This window comes from Peromyscus leucopus, chromosome 6, assembly GCF_004664715.2.
Source record: "Peromyscus leucopus breed LL Stock chromosome 6, UCI_PerLeu_2.1, whole genome shotgun sequence".
Lineage (NCBI taxonomy): Eukaryota > Metazoa > Chordata > Mammalia > Rodentia > Cricetidae > Peromyscus > Peromyscus leucopus.
Window position 1 is genome coordinate 34,301,617 of NC_051068.1, and position 21,223 is coordinate 34,322,839.

Consider the following 21,223-nt stretch of genomic DNA (forward strand, 5'->3'; position numbering starts at 1 on the left):
TTAGGGAATTATGAAAGAATCTATTTTCACTGTTTATTAAGCTTACTTCCAGATCAGAGACAAGGTACTTTAATGAGTAACCTGTGACTCCCTTGCCTTGCTCTTCTTACTGCCTTGCCCTGACTCCCATTCCTTGAGTAGTGTTGCTTGAACCAGTTGACCAGCATTCCTGCATCTTTCTCCACACCTTTGCTTTGCTTTCCTCTTTAAGTGGATGAATCCCATTCCTAAGGCCTGATCCGCATTTCCCTTCTAGATGTTGCCCCTCTCGGAGCTTACAACCATATGCCCCCACTAGATGCAGAATACAAACATTCTGTGTTCTCAACTTGAAAACCTCTTCTGACAGCACTGTTTTTTCAGCTGTTGATTTCGAGTTCTCCTTATCACTACAAAACCACTCGAAAACTTGTCTATAATCGTCTTTATCACACTCTTTCTCCACTCACCTGTCAAGCATTGTAACAGGCATTTCTTAGATGATCTTGTCAAGTCACTGATCTCATGCATGGCATTATTCGTCACTTTTCTATCTGAATCTGAACTATTCTATGAAGAGGTCAGTGTAGCCAGGCATAGTGGTACATGCCTTTCATTCCAGCACTGGAGAGAGTCAGTTTAAGGCCATCTTCAGCTTCATGTTGATTTGATAGCTAAGTAAACCCAGAAAGGATTAGAGAGAGAGCAGTTACACAGGTTTCATTGTTGGGATATTTATTGGATGGATGGAGATACTGCCAATAGCCAGATGTTTTACTGAATTGATTAAATGAGGGTTGCTTTCATTAATCCCAACTAGAAACAGCTAGTTGTTGTCCTTAGGTAGCAAATTGTGTGATGTATATAAGGGTGGTAGCAGTTAGTATAATAGGAAGGTATAGGTATTGGTATACTGAGCTCCCAATTGTTAATGACAAAGTGATAAAAAGTACAGCTTTGGCCAAATGTAATACTTAAAATATTTATTGTTAAGACTGATTAATAGATCCTGAAACTTAAAAAAAAGCATGCACATAAGGAAGGAAGCTAAGTAGAATTCATAATTCCCAGACCAGCTATTAGTATTAGCCTGGTTGACTTAAGATAAAGACTGCTATGGTTTTTGTTTATAGATATAGTGATTATATTTATCAATTTGTATTTGAGCATAAATAACTGTAATGGTATAAAGCACCTGAACATACTGTGAGGGAATAGGCAAGTCGTAGCAAACTGAGTGCTAAGGTTTCTTAACTTGCAATACATAGTTGTGAATTGAATTCATGGTTAGCTCCTTCTCATTAATACAGTCTAAAACGACTAGATATCTTAGGAAAGCAAATATGGAAGTTATATCTAGAAGCTGAAATTCTGGCATAGTTGATTGATGTGTATTGCAGTGACAAACTGTATAACGATTATGATGCTAGCAAAGTGAAATAACCAGTGAGCCTCAGAAGAACCTCAGTCTCAAGGAACTGCTGTAACTTCCCTCATATGTGAATGCCAAAGTCATCCTGGATGCCAGGAGATGCAATGTCAAGTCTACTGTTAACAGTTTGAAATTGCTTTTTATAATGATAACATAACAGTAAATAATCCTCTTTAGTAGTTTATGTAGTGGTGTCTCCACTGAAGATATCTATTGAAAGTATAGAGCTTAAAGATTGAAACATCCAGTTTAAGCTTACTTATTTTGGCTTTTGAAAAATGACATATACCTGAATTTTTTTTACCTAATACAGGTTAATATTTTTCATTGTGGATGTGTGATAGCAGAAATACGTGACTATCGCCAGTCCAGTAATATGAAATCTCCTGGTTACCAGAGTAGGCACATTCTCTTACGTCCAACAATGCAGGTATGGAATTTTAGTTAGGAACTACTGTTTTTTGATTTAGTTGGATTTTTATTAAATGTCCATATATTTGTACGAACATACATGTTTTAAATTGTTTTCTTTCTTCTAGACTTTAGTCTGTGATGTTCATTCTATAACAAGTGACAACCATAAATGGACCCAGGTTAGTTTTCTCTCTAATCCCAGGTAGGCCACACACATTGTGAAGCATCAGTAAGAGGCTCCCTTTTACTCATGTTTGATTGGTTTGTTAGGTTGGATATTTGGGCAAAACCAAGATTCCTTTATGAGCCCTAGGATTTTAAAATCTCTACCTTTAGAAATCCCTCAAGGAACTAGTTATAATCCACTCCCAAATTGCTTCCAACCTTGTTGATAAACTAGAGTTAAGTTATGAAGCCTAATGTGAAAATTGGTTTTTTTTTTTTTGTTTTTGTTCTTGTTTTGTTTTTTGAGACTGAGGATCTCTATGTAACAGTCCTAGCTGTCCTAGAACTCCCTCTGTAGTCCAGGCTGGCCTCGAACTCACAGAGCTCCTCCTGCCTCTGCCTCTCAAGTACTGGGATTAAAGGTGTGTACCACCATCGTCCCGCTCTTCCTATCAAACAAGATAGATTGTGATTTTTCTTTCATCTAGGATTCTAAAATTTTATAGGAAGCCTATCTTTTTTTTATATATAATTTATTTTATTTTATTTTACAATACCATTCAGTTCTACATATCAGCCATGGGTTCCCCTATTCTCCCCCTCGCACACCCTCCCCTTACCCCCGCCCACCCCCATTCCCACCTCCTCCAGGACAAATCCTCCCCCGAGAACTGCAATCAACCTGGTAGACTCAGTCCAGGCAGGTCCCTCCTCCCAGACTGAGCCAAGTGTCCCTGCATAAGCTCCAGGTTTCAAACAGCCAACTCATGCAATGAGCACAGGACTTGGTCCCACTGCCTAGATGCCTCCCAAACAGATCAAGCCAATCAACTGTCTCACCTATTCAGACTGCCTGATCCAGCTGGGGCCCCTCAGCCTTTGGTTCATAGTTCATGTGTTTCCATTCATTTGGCTATTTTTTTCAATAATTGAGTAAAACCGAAATTTATTATAAGCCACAGTCGTCCTAGGGCCCTCCATGCTATATATATAGCCTCCATGGTTCTATGGGTTGTGGTCTGATTGTTCTTTATTTTATATCTAGAATCCACTTATGAGTGAGTACATACCATGACTGTCTTTCTGGGTTTGGGTTACCTCACTCAGGATGATTTTTTTCTAGTTCCATCCATTTGCCTGCAAATTTCATGCTTTCAATGTTTTTCTCTGCTGAGTAGTACTCCATTGTGTATATGTACCACATTTTTTTCATCCATTCTTCCGTTGATGGGCATCTAGGTTGTTTCCAGGTTCTGGCTATTACAAATAGTGCTGCTATGAACATAGCTGAGCATGTATCTTTATGGTATGAATCAGCATTCCTTGGGTATATGCCCAAGAGTGGGATGGCTGGGTCTTGAGGTAGTTCGATTCCTAATTTTCTGAGAAACCGCCATACTGATTTCCACAGTGGTTGTACAAGTTTACATTTCCACCAACAGTGGAGGAGTGTTCCCTTTGCTCCACATCCTCTCCAACATTGGTTGTCATTGGTGTTTTTGATCGTAGCCATTCTGACAGGTGTAAGGTGGTATCTCAGAGTCGTTTTGATTTGCATTTCTCTGATGATTAAGGATGTTGAGCATTTCTTTAAATGTCTTTCAGCATTTGTGATTCCTGTTTTGTGAATTCTCTGTTTAGCTCTTTAGCCCATTTTTTAATTGGACTGTTCAGTATTTTGATGTCTAGTTTCTAGAGTTCTTTATATACTGTGGAGATCAATCCTCTGTCAGATGTGGGATTGGTGAAGATCTTTTAGGAAGCCTATCTTTTCTCTTCCTTCCCTTCCTTTCTTCCTTTCTTTTTCTTTTTGAGGTAAGATCTCTAACCCAGGCTGGCTTGGAACTGGAGATCCTGTGGCCTTATCCTCCTGAAATCTGAAAGTAAAGACCTGTATCACCACAGCTGGTGTAACAGGATTTCTTAGCAATGACAACAGCTAGTTAATTGATCCTCTAGTTGTTATGACTCTTGTTTATCTGTTACTGTGGAGAGAAAATGTTAGTAATGAAATAACCCTCTATGAAATGTATTTGTGAACTAAGATTCAGTTTAACACGTAATTAGTAAGTGATGAGCTTTAGTCTGGGCTGTTATTTTCCCATCTATAAGAAGGTTGAAAGTTCTTCATGTGAGAGACAAAATTGCAGTCAGTGCTGGAGAGCTGTACAGCATCAGTTTCTTAAGCTGAGGACTGGTAAACCAAGGAGAGAGTATAATTATTCTATCACTCCTGAACAAACTGTATTTTAGGTAGCCAAATAAATATTTACTCTTTGAATTTAACTATATATAAAATAGTACAAATAACAGAATTTCCATTAGAAGTTTATCTTGTCAGGTTTACACATTAATGTTCAAACTTGAATTACTAGAGTTACTTTAGTCTTTAGCAAACTTCCCGAGAGTATTTCTGGGTTAAATGATGTATGTTTACATTTTCAAAAATGTGTCTGAAGCTGACATATACTCCTGTGCATTTCAGGAAGACAAACTTTTGCTTGAGAGCCAACTGATTCTAGCTACAGCAGAACCACTGTGTCTTGACCCGTCTGTGGCTGTAGCTTGTACTGCAAATAGGCTGCTCTATAACCGGCAGAAGATGAACACTCGCCCAATGAAACGGTAATGGTCAGCGCTTGGTGACAGTCTCTGAAGTGTTGCTAGCCACAGTGCCCTTTCCCTCAGTCAGCATGGCAGGGCTGGATTTTTAAATTTGGAAATGGGATGTTTAATGGCCTTGTATTGTGATTTTGTGTGGTCGGATTTTTTTTTTTTTTCAATATTCCCTGCATTATTGTAAAGTAGTATTCTCTGCAGTCTTTTAAAGAAGGGACTTCTGTAAGTTTATGGTCCGCTCACCACAAAGCTTGTGAGGCTGAGAAAAGACCAGATAGTAACAGAAGGATAGTGGCTTCATTACTTCACACTAATTGGAAACAGTTAGCAAGGAAACAGTATGTAACTTACAAGTTTTGAGAAAATACAATCCCAGTTTTAGAGATTAATTCATAATGACTGTCTCTTCATTTCAGGATTTGAATCAGCTTGACTACATGGTCAGGAGTATTTTGTCTTGTTCTTTTCGTTTCCCCTGTGCCTAAAGCTTACTGGTCTGCGTGTTGGCTAGGTGTTTGTGATTTAGTACATGCTGCTTCTTTCCCATATAGATCATGAGTTGTTGCTTTGTTGTATTCCACTATCTGTCAGGTGTTTGAAGAGGTACTCCAGGTCCTCCCTGAACCGGCAGCAGGACCTGTCTCACTGTCCTCCTCCCCCTCAGCTGAGATTACTTGATTTCTTACAAAAACGCAAGGAAAGGAAAGCAGGTCAGCACTATGACCTCAAAATTTCTAAAGCAGGAAATGTAAGTAGTTTTCCAGGAGTTCACTGTTCTGACAGTCTGGCTTTGTGTGAAGGTTTTGGTGTAACTGTACTGCTTTTAACTTTGCAGTGTGTGGACATGTGGAAACGGAGCCCCTGTAACCTGGCTGTGCCTTCTGAAATAGATGTAAGTTCATGAAGTGCTGCTCTCTAGCACAGGGCCAGAGTTCATCCTTAGGAAGTTAATGCTGTGAGAAAACAAAGGGGGAAAAAAACAAAAAGCTTACTTTTTAAGTTCTCATTTTAAGAAGCTATGTATCCTCCTCTCTCTATCAGTTTCCCGTCAAGAGATTCTGAGAGGGGGCCACCAGTCCAGCCTCAGTTACTACATAAGAGCATAACATTTGATAGAGTTCTATGTTAGGAGCAGGAGTAATGATGAGGTTTTAAAATGTGGAAAGAGTGTGGCATATTTTACATAATGCAGTGGAAATGGCCTTGTGTTTTTCTCTAGTGTTTCTTCATAATTAATTCATAATGCTTATATACTCAAACTGGTAAAATTTAAAGATTAGTAATATTAGAGCCATGGCCTAAATAGGAACTCCCAGCACTATTCTTTACTAATAATCCCTAAGACACAAATTCCAAGTGATCATAGGGGATGTTAATAAAAGACAGCTTTATATTTCATTTCCTGTGTCTTTTAGAGTCTATTTTTATTATTTACTCAGTTATCTTTTACTTTGTGTGTGTGTGTGTGTGTGTGTGTGTGTTTGTAGGTCATGACATGTGGAAGATCACAGTTGGTTCTTTGTCTATCACATTGCTCCTAAGCATCAAACTCGGGTCTTCATTTTCAGTGGCAAGCACCTTTATCTGCTAAGCCATCTCACCAGCTCTTACTCAATTACTATGATTCTTATTTCAAAATTATTTCATTATTTCAGCAATGCTTTTTGTATTATTGTTATAACAATTAAAACACAAAACCAAAGACATTAATAGACTATGTATACAAACAAAGAAAGCCATATTATATATTATCTTGTTTAATATGTGGCCTTCAGGCAGCTACTGCTCTTAACTACTTAGTCATCTGCAGCTCACATACTAGACTTTTTTGTTTGTTTGTTTGTTTTGAGACAGGGTTTCTCTATGTAGCTTTGCACCTTTCCTGGAACTCACTCTGTAGCCCAGGCTGGCCTCGAACTCGCAGAGATCCATTTGCCTCCGCCGCCGCCACCACCACCACCACCCGGTCCCCACATACTAGACTTTTAATTAAACATCAGAAGGGTCTTAAACTTACTAATTATAAGTGCTTGGTAATACTGGTAGTTAAAACACTAATGTTCATACCATTCTTGTTGAATTTTGCAGGTTCTTCTCTTTGTTCTGATACTGATTGCATTTTATTCCATGTATTATCATTTAGGTGGAGAAATATGCTAAAGTAGAAAAATCCATCAAATCTGATGACTCTCAACCAACAGTCTGGCCGGCCCATGTAAGTAATCAGTGCTCGGCTCTTTCATTAATAATGCAGTTTGCTTGTGTGTTTTGGGACAGTGTCTCTTGTAGCACAGACTGGCCTCAAATTTGCAATGTAGCCAAGGCTGACCTCAAACATACTGATCTTTACTGCCCAATTGTTAGGTGTGTCCCCACCATATTAGGCGAACAATATTGTTTATAAACTGGGTTCTGAATTTATTAAACAGAAAATTACTTTCATAACTTTTTTTTTAAGTGTATTTGGAGCTCCTGTGGGGCTTCAATAAAAATATATATTTTTTTTAAATGTGATTTTCATTTTACAGAGCAGTTTTAATGTGACACTACATTTTTATGTTGGTACATGGTAGCAACTTGGAGGCAGCAAATTCTCAGCTCTTGGAGGCAGAGGCAGGAAGCTTACAAGTTGGAGGCCAGCCTGGGCTATATAGGGAGCTACTCAAAAACCAAAATAAGTATCAAGCCTAATGGTACAGAACTGTAAGTCGAGAACTAGAGAAGCTGCTATTGGAAAAGGACGTGTCTGAGATCATCCTGGGCTACATAGTAAGAAAGACTGTCTTAGAGAAAGCAAAATTGCATTTTTTTTTGTTTTGATTGCATATTAGTGGTTTTCACTTTTATGTTTCAAATTAGATATTTTCCCTTTTTTTAATTACACATGATATTCATTAATTACACTCATGATATTAATTACATTTGTGGTATTCATTGATTATATTTTCAGTACTCAATCAATAATTATATTTATGATATTCATTAATTACATTAATTGTATTGATTTATTACATTCATGATATTATATCCTGATACTTCTGTCCATTTGTGGGGCTTTTCCATCACACAAAACAGAGATTCTATACTTAGGAAATCAGTGCTCTGTATTTCTTTCTTCTCCATCTTGAGATAATGTCTAATCTTTCTGTCTTTATGAATTTGTATATTCTATATTTTTCATACAATACAATTCTATAGTATTTGTCCTTTTTTAATGTAAAAACATTTTATGTACAACTGCAGGAGAAATAATACACAGATAGCTTGAACATAAAAACAGGTTATAATTCAAGAGTTCAGGGTTATTTGAAACTGGAAAATAATTTCTCTGTAGAAAATAGTAAAAATGATAGGATTTCCCAGTAAGCCCTTTTAAGCCAAATAATAGCTGAATTATACATATAAATATTGATTAGATTCTGGGATACAGAAAAACCCTATCTTCATCTGTTCAGAGAACTATGTTTTACTTAAGTTGTGTAAGTGAGATTCCTATTCATCTTCCCCTTTACTATTTGATTTACGACAGACATTTTTCTATAGGCTAATCTATAATCTAAAAAGATTTTAGCCTCCCCTCCTGAAAGTACAGCCAGTATTTTCTTTCATCAGCTTGATACAGTACAAATTCTTATCCTAATAGTGAAATGTTTCACTAAAGCTTGCCCAGTGATTGGGCAAAACCAAAACTTGTTATAAGCCACAGTCATCCTAGGGTGGTCCCCCCTGCTAGGTAGCCTCCCTGGATCTGTGAGTTGCAGTCTGATTGTCCTTTACTTTATATCTAGTATCCACTTATGAGTGAGTACATACCATGTTTGTCCTTCTGAGTCTGGGTTACCTCACTCAGGATGATACTTTGTAGTTCTATCCATTTGCCTGCAAATTTCATGATGTCATTGTTTTTCTCTGCTGAATAGTACTCCGTGGTGTATATGTACCACATTTTCTTAATCCATTCTTCAGTTGTCAGGCATCTAGGTTGTTTCCAGGTTCTAGCTATTATGAATAATGCTGCTATGAACATAGGTGAGCATGTATCTTTGTGGTATGATTGAGCATTCCTTTGGCATATGCTCAAGAGTGGTATGGCTGGGTCTTGAGGTAAGCATATTCTTTTAAAGATGTCTTTGTTTGAGGCATGGTTCTCTGTGTGACCAGGCTTGCCTGGAATTTTGCTGCATTTACCAACTGGTCCTACACTTGTTGCCATTCTGCTGCCTCTGCCCTGAGTGCTAGGATTAAAGGTGTGCGCCCCCATTGCCTGGCTTCATTAGTAATTTCTTAGAGGGAGAAATTGGAATAATATATTAGATGGACTCTAGGGGCAAAATAATAAGATTTCATGGTCATAGGATGTTTTGTATGAATAGCCAGTGACAAAAACATTTCCACCTTCAAACCTTATTTTCAGATTGTTAAATATTGCAGTTGTTTGTGTAGTGTATGAAGCGCTGTGCATGTCTCTCAGGCTTGATGATATGCAGCATTGGGACAGCATAAAGAACTGTGTGAAGAAAGGGTCCTATGCAGTAGTCTCTGTGAGGGTTTGGGCTGTGAAATTCCTTTTCATTCAGTCATTGTTTGTTGATTATTTATGAGACAGCATCTTACTGTATAGTCCTAGCTGGCCTGGAACACACGGTGTAGAACAGGCTTATTTCGAACTCAGAGAGACCAGGCTGCCTCTGCCTCCATAAGTGCCACCACACCTGACCAGTTCCTTTACCAATATGGGTTGGTTGTGTTTGACAGTTGGATAAGATACTATTGTTAAGTACTGTGGCAATAACCAGTAAATGTTGGTTATAATTTTCATTATGCTTGGAGAAATGCTAGCTATTTCTTAATGAATGACTCAATATCATGCATAATTATCCTAAACTTGATTTCTTTAGTGCCATGTATATACCAGACCATAAGTCATTTTTTATTTTTGTTTTTTGTTATTTTTGCTGCTTGAGAAGATATTGTTTGAGATTCTCTGTCCTTTTCAGGATGTAAAAGACGATTATGTATTTGAATGTGAAGGTGGTACTCAGTATCAGAAAACAAAGCTGACCATCCTGCAGTCTCTTGGTGATCCACTTTACTATGGTAAAATCCAGCCGTGGAAAGCAGACGAAGAAAATGACAGTCAAATGTCTCCATCCCAGTGAGTTCTGTTGAGTATATGTAATACACAGAGACATCCAGAACTTACTTAGAACTACCAAGGAGCTGCCAACTAGTAAATACAGTTTGCCTTCAGGGATTTGGTATTTAATATATACCAATACATTTGGACAGTGGATGTGAATAAAGTTAAAGTGCACTTGCCATGTTATTTATATTCATTTTTTTAAGGGTAGCTAATTATTTTTGTGGTAGCTCTGAAGGACATTCTTAGGATTTTGATGTTGGTGATTGATGTAGTTGATTTTTCTAGATGGTATATCATTAGTACAGGGTTAATACTTAGTTTTGATTTGGGGGTTGGGGAGTGTGGGCAGGGTCTATGTATCCCTGGCTGGCCTGGAACATACTATGGAGACTAGGCTGGCCTCAAACTCAATAAGATCGGCCTGCCTTTGCCTCTGCTTCCTGCGTGCTGGGGTAATTTTGATTCTATAGTTACTTTTATTATTAGTTAGTTGTTTTTTTGTTTTTTAAATCACATACTGTTTTGAAAGATGGAAGAAATCTCAGGAAAATGAAAAACAGGCGAGGTCAGTTGTATGTCAGATTATTGTTAAAACCTTTACCAAAATTGATTTGAACTTTGTGAAGAATAAGTTTTAACTTCACATATACCTATGTAAAAGTCATCAAGAAGAAATAGCAGCAATTCCTCAGTTAACAGCTATCAGCTGTTTTGATTATGCATATTCTCATTCTGAAATTCTTCCCCCAAAGACACATTCACCATTGTAAATGTGCCAGCATCTCAATAGTGTGAGGACACAGTAGCTACTCCTTTGTGAAAATTCAGTTCCCATTGCTATGGGAACTGCTTCCAGGAGACACCTGCTGTCTCTGCTATTATTCTGCAGGGTCTGTGCTCTTCCATATCTTTCCATGTTCAGAACCTAAGAGCTGTGAAGCTTAAGTTTGGCTTGCCTTAACTGAGTGCTTTTCTTTTATGTTTTATATTTCAGCTTCTCTGCAGAGGATCATTCAAATTGGTAATTAAAAAATAACTCACTTTTTTAAATATGTTGTTGTAATGTCAAACTTAACAAAAAAAAAACCTTAAAGAAGACTTTTAAGTTGGTAATCAACTTTCTCATCCTTGTCTAAAATAATTGTAAGAATGACTTACAGAGTCAAATTAAATGAATGGGAAGCCACAGGCCTTTCCATAATTCAATGATTTTACTAAAGGAACAACATTTGTCAACGTGTATAGTGGTACTTGGTAATTTATTCCAGATTGTATAATAATAAATGAGCATTAAAATAAATTTCTCCTAAGGTAAATCAGCCAAATTGATTATTTCATGATGAATGTAAAAACTTGAGCATTATTTCTCAAGTTTAATTAATTTTTTAATGTAATGATACATTGCTAGATTTAAAATGAATTTATAATATATATTACTGTGACTAATATATGAAAGACTTTAAAGGTTAACCTAAGATGTTTTAAGATACTCTTACCTAATACTTCTCTTTCTTGGTAACCTTTTAGGTTTATTATTGGGTCAAAGACTGATGCAGAGAGGTAAAGTGCATTTGCTGTTTTATTTTTGGTTATATTGGATATGAATCTGCATCTTTGTAGAGTAGTGTTCTGTATTTGAGTCACAGATGTTGATTTTGTTACACATTTAACTGAATATTACATCATTTACTCGTAGATCTTGTGTTAAATAACTTAATATTAAAATCTCTGAGGTCCATTTTCTTGATATTTTAATACTCAGGATGGTTTTTCATAGAATTAAGAAAATAAAGACCATGTTTAAAGTACAGTTTGTTTTAGGTAAGAAAGTGTAGCCATCTGAGAAAGACAATTTTAAGGGGAATGTTTATAATCCAAGTCTAAGGAAAGGGAATGAACAGTTTTGTTGTCTGTTCATTGGTTTAGTTATATTGTAATCAAGGATGACTTTAAACTTCTAATTACCTCTATAATTTCTATATTTGGAGTAAGATCTTAAAATGTGCCTTGATAGGCATTTGTTCTGATTAGGAGAAAAGATTTAAATACTCCTTTGTCACTGGAAAGATTAGGGTACACTTCTCTTTATTACAGTTATTTAGTGTGTGAACCTGTGTTCTCACTCTGAAGTTGGGCAGTGTGTGTATAGGAGTTGGTTCTCCTTCCATTGTGTGGCTTCAGGGGAAGAAACACAGGTTGTCGGGCTTGGTGGCAAGCACCGTTACCCAGCTCCATAGCCCAGAATACACTCTTTAGGACAGGATTTCCTCATATAGCTCAGTCTGACCTTGAACTCTTGACTAGTCTCTTTGCCTTTCTCCTATGGAACAGTAGATCTCTGGTACTTACTGATGAGAATTCACTTCTAGACCCCAGCTTTATCTCGCACTTGTGATTGGGCAGTTAGCTAGCACTTGTAACACAGTGGTGGAGTGCCTCAATTTGATTTCTCTATTAAATCTGGTGAAGCAGGAATCTTAAAGAGTCTTTATTAATAAAACAAACCTGAGCCACAGCTAACCTCACCTGGCCAACTTCTTAGTTGGTCTTGTTTCCTCAGACTGAAAGCTGCTGCTTGAAAGCCTAAAAGCTTAACCAGCCAAATGCTTCTAGTTTCTGGTCCTCACGCCTTACATATCTCTTCTGCTTTCTACCACCACTCCCTGGGATTAAAGGCTTGCTTTCTGGGATTAAAGGTGTGTGTCACCATGCCTGGCCAGTTTCCATTGTGACCTTGAACTCACAGAGATCCAGAGGGATTTCTACCTCTGGAGTGCTAGGATTAAAGGTGTGAGTGCCACCATTTTCTAGCCTTTGTATCTAGTGGCTGTTCTGTCTCTGACCCCAGATATATTAGGGTGCACAATATTTTGGGGAACACAATACCACCACAATCTGGTGGACTTATTTTGCAGTAATAGCATTACTTATTTATTTCCTGTATGATTGGTTTTTTAAGACAAATTTGACTAATCCTTACCTGTTTTTTTCTAATATTTCAGGGTAGTTAATCAATACCAGGAGTTGGTCCAGAATGAAGCCAAATGCCCAGTGAAGATGTCACATAGCTCTAGTGGTTCAGCCACTCTCAATTCAGGGGAGGAGACAGAAGTACGTTCACACTGTTGGTGCCTTGTACCTTGTTGTTTTCAAGGAGTCTGAGAAATGGGAAGGGAAGGGAGTTATAGTTTAGCTTTTACTTTTAACTTTTGTACTATTCAGCTTTATGTTTGAAAGTTTCAAAAGTATTCAATGATAGGTCCAAGCTGGTACTCCTGTTAAAGTAGGTAGACGAGGGTGGCAGGTCTTCTTTCACTTTCTGTTCTTCCCTGGGTCTCACATCACCTCATCATGTCATAGTCTGTGGGTGTCATGTGGAACTTTGTAGTAGCTCTCCCATTGAATGCGCTGCAGTTATAACTTGTTTGCATGTAGGAATTATAATGATAGTAATTTTAATCTTAACAGATGTGTTTAATGTCTGTCCTCAGCAGCCTGAGACTGTGTCTATTCAGTCTTCAGTTTTGGGAAAGGGAGTAAAACATCGGCCCCCACCCATCAAACTTCCCTCAAGCTCAGGAAATAATGCCTCAGGTATTATCCTTGACTCTTTCTTAAAATGTTACTCATTTTTACTGTGATAATTCACAGGATTTTGAATTATGAATATAGGATAACACTTAAATGTATTTGTGTGTGTGTGCTCATATGAGTGTGTGCCCATGTATATACCTTTGCTCCTGGAGGTAGCTGGCTTGGGTGGCTGGTGAGATCTGAACTTTGGTTTTTATGATTGCTCAGCAAGTGTTCTGAGCCATCTTTCCAGCCCTAGGAAATACCTTGTGTTCTTCCAGGTAACTATTTTACAGCACAACAGGCCAGCAGCTTCCTTAAATCTCCAACTCCTCCTCCATCATCTAAGCCAAGTCTCTCTCGGAAATCATCTGTGGAGCTCAGTCAAGTTAGCATGCTTTCTCCTGCCGCCCTGTCACCTGCCAGCTCTTCACAGAGTGAGTCATGATTAAACTCTTGCACAAAGTTTCACATTAGTGTTTCTTGAAGGCAGCTTTTATTCAACCTGTGAATGGTGAAATCTGAATGTACTGTGTACCCACAATGTATAAGTTGCATGAAACTCCAGGTAGAGTTCTTGTTGGCTGTATATATTACGTGTTTAATGTAACTGTATTTGCCTTTCTGTATCTATGTATACACTGGGTGTATACCTTTCTTTTAGACTTGTTGCCTATACATCTTCTTTAAAAATTACTTGGCAGTAAGTTGCAGAGTATTATTTTCAGTGCACCATAGGATCTTTTTTCTTAGTATATAAACTGTGGCTGGTACTAAAAAGAAAATGTGAGAGTGAGTTATTGGAGGTACTACCTTTGTATGTGTAAGACACCAGCTGGTTCCAAGGTTACATGCAGTAAGTGAAAAGTAGTATTTGAAAGCATGCACTTCTACACTTCCGTAAACTGTCACTGAAACGTGATCATCTGAACAAAGGAAAATAGAATTCTCACTTTGGGATACTCTTTTTAACAGCAAGTAGAGGCAGTATAGGAATGCTAGGTTTAATTTGGGGAGAATTTCTTCAAATGACTATCTGAATATATTAGGTACTAATTTGGGGGATTCCAGTTTTTTAGCTTTTTTTTTTCTTGGTTGCTAATGTGTGCTGTCAGTATACTGCACAGTGCTAGGATGGTCCTAGATATTAACATCTGCATCCCGATAGCTCAAAAGGTGTAATTTTTCTGCCTTCTTGTTTTGCACAAAGAAAAATAAATAAATTTTCTGAAAGTCTTATTCATACTTCTCATGTTGTGGGTATGGATTGTGGTGATCTGCTGCTGCACACAGTTGTGTTAAGTCAGGGTGGAGTGACAGCTTCTGGACATTCACATCTCTCTCCTTTCTTTCTGCAGGACATGAAAGCTAAAAAGGAAACACCTCAAGAGCTTTTGCTTTATTTTTTTGGTTTCATTTTTTTTATTTTTTTAAAGTTGATAAACTGTGCATACTTCATTCACAACAGATTTTCTATACATTCTACATTTAAACAGAAGTACACAGTTACTGTTAAAGATGCAGTATTATCTATAAAGTACTTGCTTTACTCCTTGTAAATTTGTTTGTCAGGGTAAACTTGATATGTTGGGAATTAAATAGGTATATCTCGGTGCTAAATATAATTGATAACTTTGTGTAGCTTACTAAAAATGTTCATTTTATCTCAGACAGTTAAACTAAATAAGCAGTATTTTTAAAAGAAGTCTTGAATTATTAAAATCATAAATAACAAAAATTAACTTAAATTCAGTTTCAACTTTGTAGGCAAAAGACAGCATGTAGGAGACTAACTTTTCAGTGGTGTTGTGGTAGCGTGTAAGTGTATTTCCACTGTTACTGTGATAGCATCTGGAGTGGGGTTTTTAGGTGATATACTGCATCCTTAATTGTAATTGAGTGTAGCAACACTCGTGGATCTTATAGATTGTTAACACTTGCAGTTCACTGCTTTTAAAAAATTGGAACAAATTTGTCAGTGCTAAGTAAGATTCCATTAACCTTATTTTAAAAGGACCGGCCATTTATAACAAACTAGCAATTTTTATTTTTCTCAATGAGCAGGATCTGGAACTCCTAAGCCATCTACTCCTACACCAACCCCTTCATCGGCCCCACACCCTCCTGATGCTCAGAACTCAACTCCTAGTACCCCTTCAGCCACCCCATCTCCCCAAGATTCAGGCTTCACCCCTCAGCCCACTTTGTTCACTCAGTTTGCTCAGCAGCAAAGGGCTCTGAGCCAGGCAATGCCTGTGACAACCATTCCTCTTTCTACCATGGTAACATCTATAACAACAGGAAGCACGGTCTCTCCGGTCATGGCAGACTCTGCTGGGCTTAACTCCATCGGTGTAGTGAGCTCTGCTGGGTAAGTTGACAATGTTAAAGACGTTTTTATTTGTGAGATTAAGAACAAGTTGCACATTACGCTGAAAGATGGTATTTTGATATAGTTTGGAGCTGCTTAATTGAATGGTATCATTTTAGTAACAAACCTATTACCTATACAAAGATGTATTTCACAGTTGCCCAGATTTTGTCTTTCCTGTTGCTGCTGTCTTTGAATCACTTGGGCAGAGCTTTGCTTCTCCTCACTCTGAAATATCTAAGGATATGCTCATTACCTAAGCCAGCCTTGTCACACTTAAGCACTAAAATGAAACTGGGCCTAGAAATGAAAATTAAAAATTTGTATTACATTTTTTTTTGGGGGCGGGGGGAGGTGACACAGTGCCTATGTAGAGCTCAGAAGAGGACTTGCAGGTTTGGGTTGTTTTTCCACCATCTGCACCTTCAGGCTCAGTGTCAAGTGCCTGCTGAGCCATCTTACTTGCCCTAGGAATTAGCTTTTAAGACAGAACTTATTTTATAGTTTTTAATCTAAAGAATTGTGATGCCGTCTTTGCTTTCATAGTGTGTAATGCTCTGTCCCTTACCCTGCAGTGGAGCCCATGCTCTGAAGAGTGGCTCAAACTCCATGCTGAGCTGTGACGCTGTAACTCCTGCAGGAAAAAACATGTGTGGCAGCCTTCTTCCATCAGGAAGTCTCTTAACAAATGCACTGCCCAGTGTAATGCAGGCAACTTCTCAGTCAGGTTAGAATAAAGTACATGTGAAAGTCTTTCATTTATCTTGGGGTTTTTTTGTGTTTTGTTTTTTTAATATTTTTTTTAAAGACAGGGTGTTTGTTGGTTTTTTACTCTTTGGTCTTTGGGGGACCCACTACCCAGCTCCCAAATAAACACACACAGTCTTATTCTTACTTACAAATGCCTGGCCTTAGCTTGGCTTGTTTCTAGCCAGCTTTTCTTAACATAAATTATCCTGTCTACCTTTTGCCTCCCATCTTTTATCTTTCTCTATTTCTGTGTATCTTTCTTTACTTCTTACTCTGTGGTTTGCTGTGTAACTGGGTGGCTGGCCCCTGATCTCCTCCTCCCAGATTTCTCCTCCTATTTATTCTCTCTGCCTGCCAGCCCCACCTATTTTTTCACCTGGCTTGCTATTGGCTGTTCAGCTCTTTATTAGACTAATCAGGTGTTTTAGATAGGTAGCATAGCACATCTTCACAGAGTTAAACAAATACAACATAAAAGAATGCAACACATCTTTGCATTATTAAACAAATATTTCACAGACTAAACAAATGTAACACATCTTAAACACAAGGTCTCAAAAAATTGGCCTCCCCTTTGGTATGTCCTAAGAGTAGCCTTCAACTGATTTTCCTGCTTCCACCTCCCAGAGCTAGGATAACTGGTGTGTGCTCCCATACCCAGCCTTAAAAACTGTTATTTTAAGTATATTACTAAAAGCATTAAATGTTGTTTTTTCATAGTTTTATTTCTCAGATAGTTGAAAAGCCTTTTTTAGTTCTGATATCTGAATTATCTCCACTTAGCAAACAGCTTCTGGGAAGAAACCTGTTAAATCTATAAGTCTGTGCATATTATACTTTCTGTTTGCATAATAAATAATGAAATTGGTTTTAGTAACCGTATTCTTGTCAGTAGTAATGGTCCAGAGAAAACAATAAAAATATGTGTTCTACCATTTTTAGCATGACAGCTGAAAGCCTAGATTCTTATTTGTGTAATCTTGGAAGTTGCTTTTTTTACCCAGAAATAAAGTGGTAATAGAAATAATAATAATTTTTCTCATAAGAGAATAAATACCTGTCAAAAAGTATTTACATTGTACCAGTGCCATTAGGAATATTCATGTTGCTATCTGTTGTAGTAGTAGCAGGTCTTAGATAGCTGTATTACCATGTGGCCCAAAGCAGTGGGAACAAGTGTGCTGGTTGTGATGCCCTTTAATGGCTGTGTTGTAATGCCTGGGACCAATTCCTTTTCTTACCAGTGGTGGGAGTGGGTGAGCAGCTCAAAAATAAACTGACCAAAAGATTTCTCAGTTATGGAAAAAGCATAGAAAGTAGAATATATGTTGTTGTTTTCTAATTCTAGTTGTGCTTACTTTGATGAGAAGTAACCATGTGTATGGAACTCCTAGGGTACTAGGTTTACATTGCTCCATTGCTGTCCTTAGAGAGAAGCTGCTTCATTCTTTCACCAGTCTTAGTGTCCTCTGCATTCTGACTTGACTTGACTTGACTTAGGAGAAAGAGGAAGTCTACCAGTGCCTTTGATAAGCTGGAGAGCTGCATACAGGGGTTATGTTCCTTTGTATGCTCTGCCACAGTGAGGCACTAAGTGGGATGCCAGGCACTGATAGTTCAAGCCATTTCTCCTCAGGGACTATTTCCTGAATGGGACACATCTGAGACTTTCTCAATTTCTTGTACAAGCCTTCAATGACATCGCATACCAATTTTCTACATCTCTTTTTGCAAATAATATCTGATAGAGGACAACATATATCTTGTGTTAATTTTTTTGGGGTGTGTGTGTGTGTGTGTGTGTGTGTTGAGACAGGGTTTCTCTGTAGCTTTGGAGCCTGTCCTGGAACTCACTCAGTAGACATTTTTAAGATCTTCCCACTTCTTCCTCCCAAATGTTGGGATTAGAGGTGCAAACCGCTGTACCTAGACTAAATAATTTTTAATCTATATTCAGATTGATGTGAACAAAATTTGCACATGCTTTTATTGTGGGGGGGGGATGTTTTTTGAGACAGGGTCTCACTAGGTCTGGCTTGTTTAGAACTCATTATGTAGATCAGGCTAGCTTTGAACTCAGAGATCCTCTACCTCTTCCTCCTGAGTGCTAAATTGAAAGGTGTGCACTACCATGCTGGCTAATTTGCACATACTTTGAGGCCAAGGTCAAAAAACTGTAGCTATACAGTCTGCCAAGAGTGTTTTCTTCTGTCTGCATGTGTGAGCACACTGTGGCTCAGGTTCTGAGTCTGAGGACAACCTGCAGGCACGTGTTCTGGTCTTCACCGTGTGGATCCTGGGGTTGAACTCAGGTCACCAGGGCTTCACGGCCACTGTTATTACCCACTGAGCCATCTTGCTGGTAGTTCATTTTGTTTTGTTTTTCTTTAAATGTGAAATTAATAGACCATTATATCCTAACTTTGGTTTTTATCTTTACAAAAGTCAGTGTTCATTTAACATTTTGGTGATTGGTATTTGGAATGCAAAATTTAGTATTTATTATATGTACCTGAGGAATGTAAACAGGTGGCAGTTAAAATGTGCTTGCACAATGGTAGTAGTTTTGTTACCTTCATGATGTATAGGTAATTCTAGATGACTTTCTTCAACAGTAAGAGAAACGAAGAAGTCTTTGAAATGTGGAAAATAGTTTATATCTAGTATTACACATCTTTGAATAAGGTGTCAATATTGGTAAATAATGAAACCGATCTTTTGTTGTTAAAAAGGTTTTCAAATTATGTGTAAATCATTTGGAGAAAGGACAATGATGTATTTTCACATGTTGAAGTATAAATTTTTATTTGTAATACTTTCAGTTCCATTTATAACCATTACTTTTATTTAACAGGTATCCCATTTGGTTTAAAAAATACTTCAAATCTCAGGCCTTTAAATCTACTCCAGGTAAACATGAAACAGTACTTTTTACTTAAATTTTTGTATTTTGTTTTTTAAAAAACAATGTATATTTATACATGTCAGCATATGAAAACTTAAGGTCTATCTGGAATCTTCTAAGAGTATGTGTGTTGCTACCTGTATGTAGTTAAGTGTAAAAAAAAAAAAAAATGAATATTCTATAGATGCAGCTTTCAGTGGCTTTACTCCCTGTCTAATCAAGAGCTAGCTGCCCCAATGAGGAGGTCCTGGAAAAGCACCAGCCTGCAATAGTGGCAGTAGGAACACTTGTAGACATACATGTGCTGTTAGCTCACCATGAGTTTTTATGCTTGGAGGTTTCAGATCTTAGGTATGCATTATTTCCCCCAAGGAAGATTATGCTTTCTTAATATAATAGTAGATAACTACTAGACATTCTGTAAATGTTAGGTGTGTCTAAAATATACCTAATGATGAGGCCTTCCCTTTTTTCCATTATAATGTCACTGTACTCTAAAGAGATAGAAAATGGAGCCTGAGTGTTAGAACACCTGCTTCATATGGTCAAGGAAGGCCTTAGGTTGAAGACTAGCAATGCATGAGGGAGGAGAAGAGGACTAAAAACTAGAGCACTCTGGGTCCCGTGCTAGGTCCTTTACTTCCTGGTCCCTCTGTCTGCTCCTACTTACTTATCCCATTTCCCTATTGTTTCACTCCCCCTTCTTGATGTGCAGTTCTTTTGGTTAGCACATAAAGAATGAATGGGCTTCATTCTAACGTGTCCTTTTCCTTACTTGTATTCACCCATCTTCCTTCCCTACTCCTTCCACACTGGTCCCTTTCTTCCTCCACACAGTGTCCCCTCTACTTTCAGTGGGAGCAGGACTTTAAAATGTAGACTGTATATACTATTGGATGTTTGATACTTCTTTTGTGCTTTTCTGCTATTACCCTCAAATTGGCCTACTCTTTTCCCCAGCGTCCTTTAACAGTCATATGTTAAGCTAGTAATTTGGAAAATAGTTGTCTACAGAGAACTTAAAGGTAGACTTGAAGATAAAGATCTGATGATAATGCAGAGCTGTGGATTATTGGGAAATAGCAATACCTGACAGATCAGCCAACCTCATATGTAGTCATAACTAAAGTCTGCATCGAACTAGAACTGTTTCTGTATATGATATAAATATGCTGTCAGTATATGCAGACCAGTTGCAGAGCTGTGCACTGGTAATGTGGGCACAGCTAGAGATCATACTGCTTTAATTAGAATTACTTTCCTTCATGTTAACATATGCCTTGAGAAGTCTTAGGACAGATAAAAAGGAATGAGGACAAAGCCACCTTGTCTACTAGGGAAGAAGAAATACTGAGCCTGGACTATATCAGATTTAGTGGGTTTAGTTTTCTCAACCAAAGGATTGCCTTTTTAATTTAATTTGGATTCAGAATAAGACCAACTTATGGTCTTCCCAGTAAAGCACTTTATCAACCCTAGAATTCCTCATCCTGTTATATTAAAGTGGTAACTTTTAGGATTATTGCCAAAAGACTAGAACACATTTGGGGGATGGGTTGTCTTACACACGTTTCTGAATCATACCCTTTTGATTTTTGAAGAGGACAGCTTGTGAAGCTCAGGTTGGCTTTGAACTCTCTCTTCTCTTGTCTCTGCCTGCCACGAGTTAGGTATATAGGCACTACAGTGTGTCATGATGCCCGGTTAGTTTGCTCAGTTTCTTACCATATGTAATGATCTTTTGTACTGATGGCATAAGAATGACAAATGTTTAAAAACTGTAAATTTGGATAGCTAGCTATTAACTTGAAGTGGGAAATTTATATTTGAAAATAATATTGGGGGGACCAAAAAGCAGTAGGACTTAAAAAT

At 37.8% G+C, this 21,223-nt stretch overlaps 1 protein-coding gene across 19 annotated transcripts in view; it reads left to right on the forward strand.

The window, feature by feature from the left end:
- The window catches only part of Supt20h (SPT20 homolog, SAGA complex component), a 34,169-nt gene that overhangs the window by 7,339 nt on the left and 5,607 nt on the right, over window positions 1–21,223 (forward strand). For 7 of the 19 annotated variants that reach the window (XM_028873365.2, XM_037206584.1, XM_037206590.1 and 4 more), the window contains exons 7-21: window positions 1,725–1,841; window positions 1,951–2,004; window positions 4,476–4,615; window positions 5,201–5,357; window positions 5,445–5,501; window positions 6,753–6,824; window positions 9,607–9,764; window positions 10,747–10,773; window positions 11,280–11,312; window positions 12,755–12,863; window positions 13,244–13,346; window positions 13,607–13,762; window positions 15,390–15,696; window positions 16,272–16,423; window positions 19,301–19,356. In XM_028873365.2, coding sequence (XP_028729198.1) covers window positions 1,725–1,841; window positions 1,951–2,004; window positions 4,476–4,615; window positions 5,201–5,357; window positions 5,445–5,501; window positions 6,753–6,824; window positions 9,607–9,764; window positions 10,747–10,773; window positions 11,280–11,312; window positions 12,755–12,863; window positions 13,244–13,346; window positions 13,607–13,762; window positions 15,390–15,696; window positions 16,272–16,423; window positions 19,301–19,356 — 1,698 coding nt within the window. Of the gene's footprint in view, window positions 1–1,724; window positions 1,842–1,950; window positions 2,005–4,475; window positions 4,616–5,200; window positions 5,358–5,444; window positions 5,502–6,752; window positions 6,825–9,606; window positions 9,765–10,746; window positions 10,774–11,279; window positions 11,313–12,754; window positions 12,864–13,243; window positions 13,347–13,606; window positions 13,763–14,683; window positions 15,697–16,271; window positions 16,424–19,300; window positions 19,357–21,223 lie in introns of all 19 variants that reach the window. The other 12 variants (XM_037206592.1, XM_037206594.1, XM_037206593.1 and 9 more) reach the window with 4 other exon arrangements.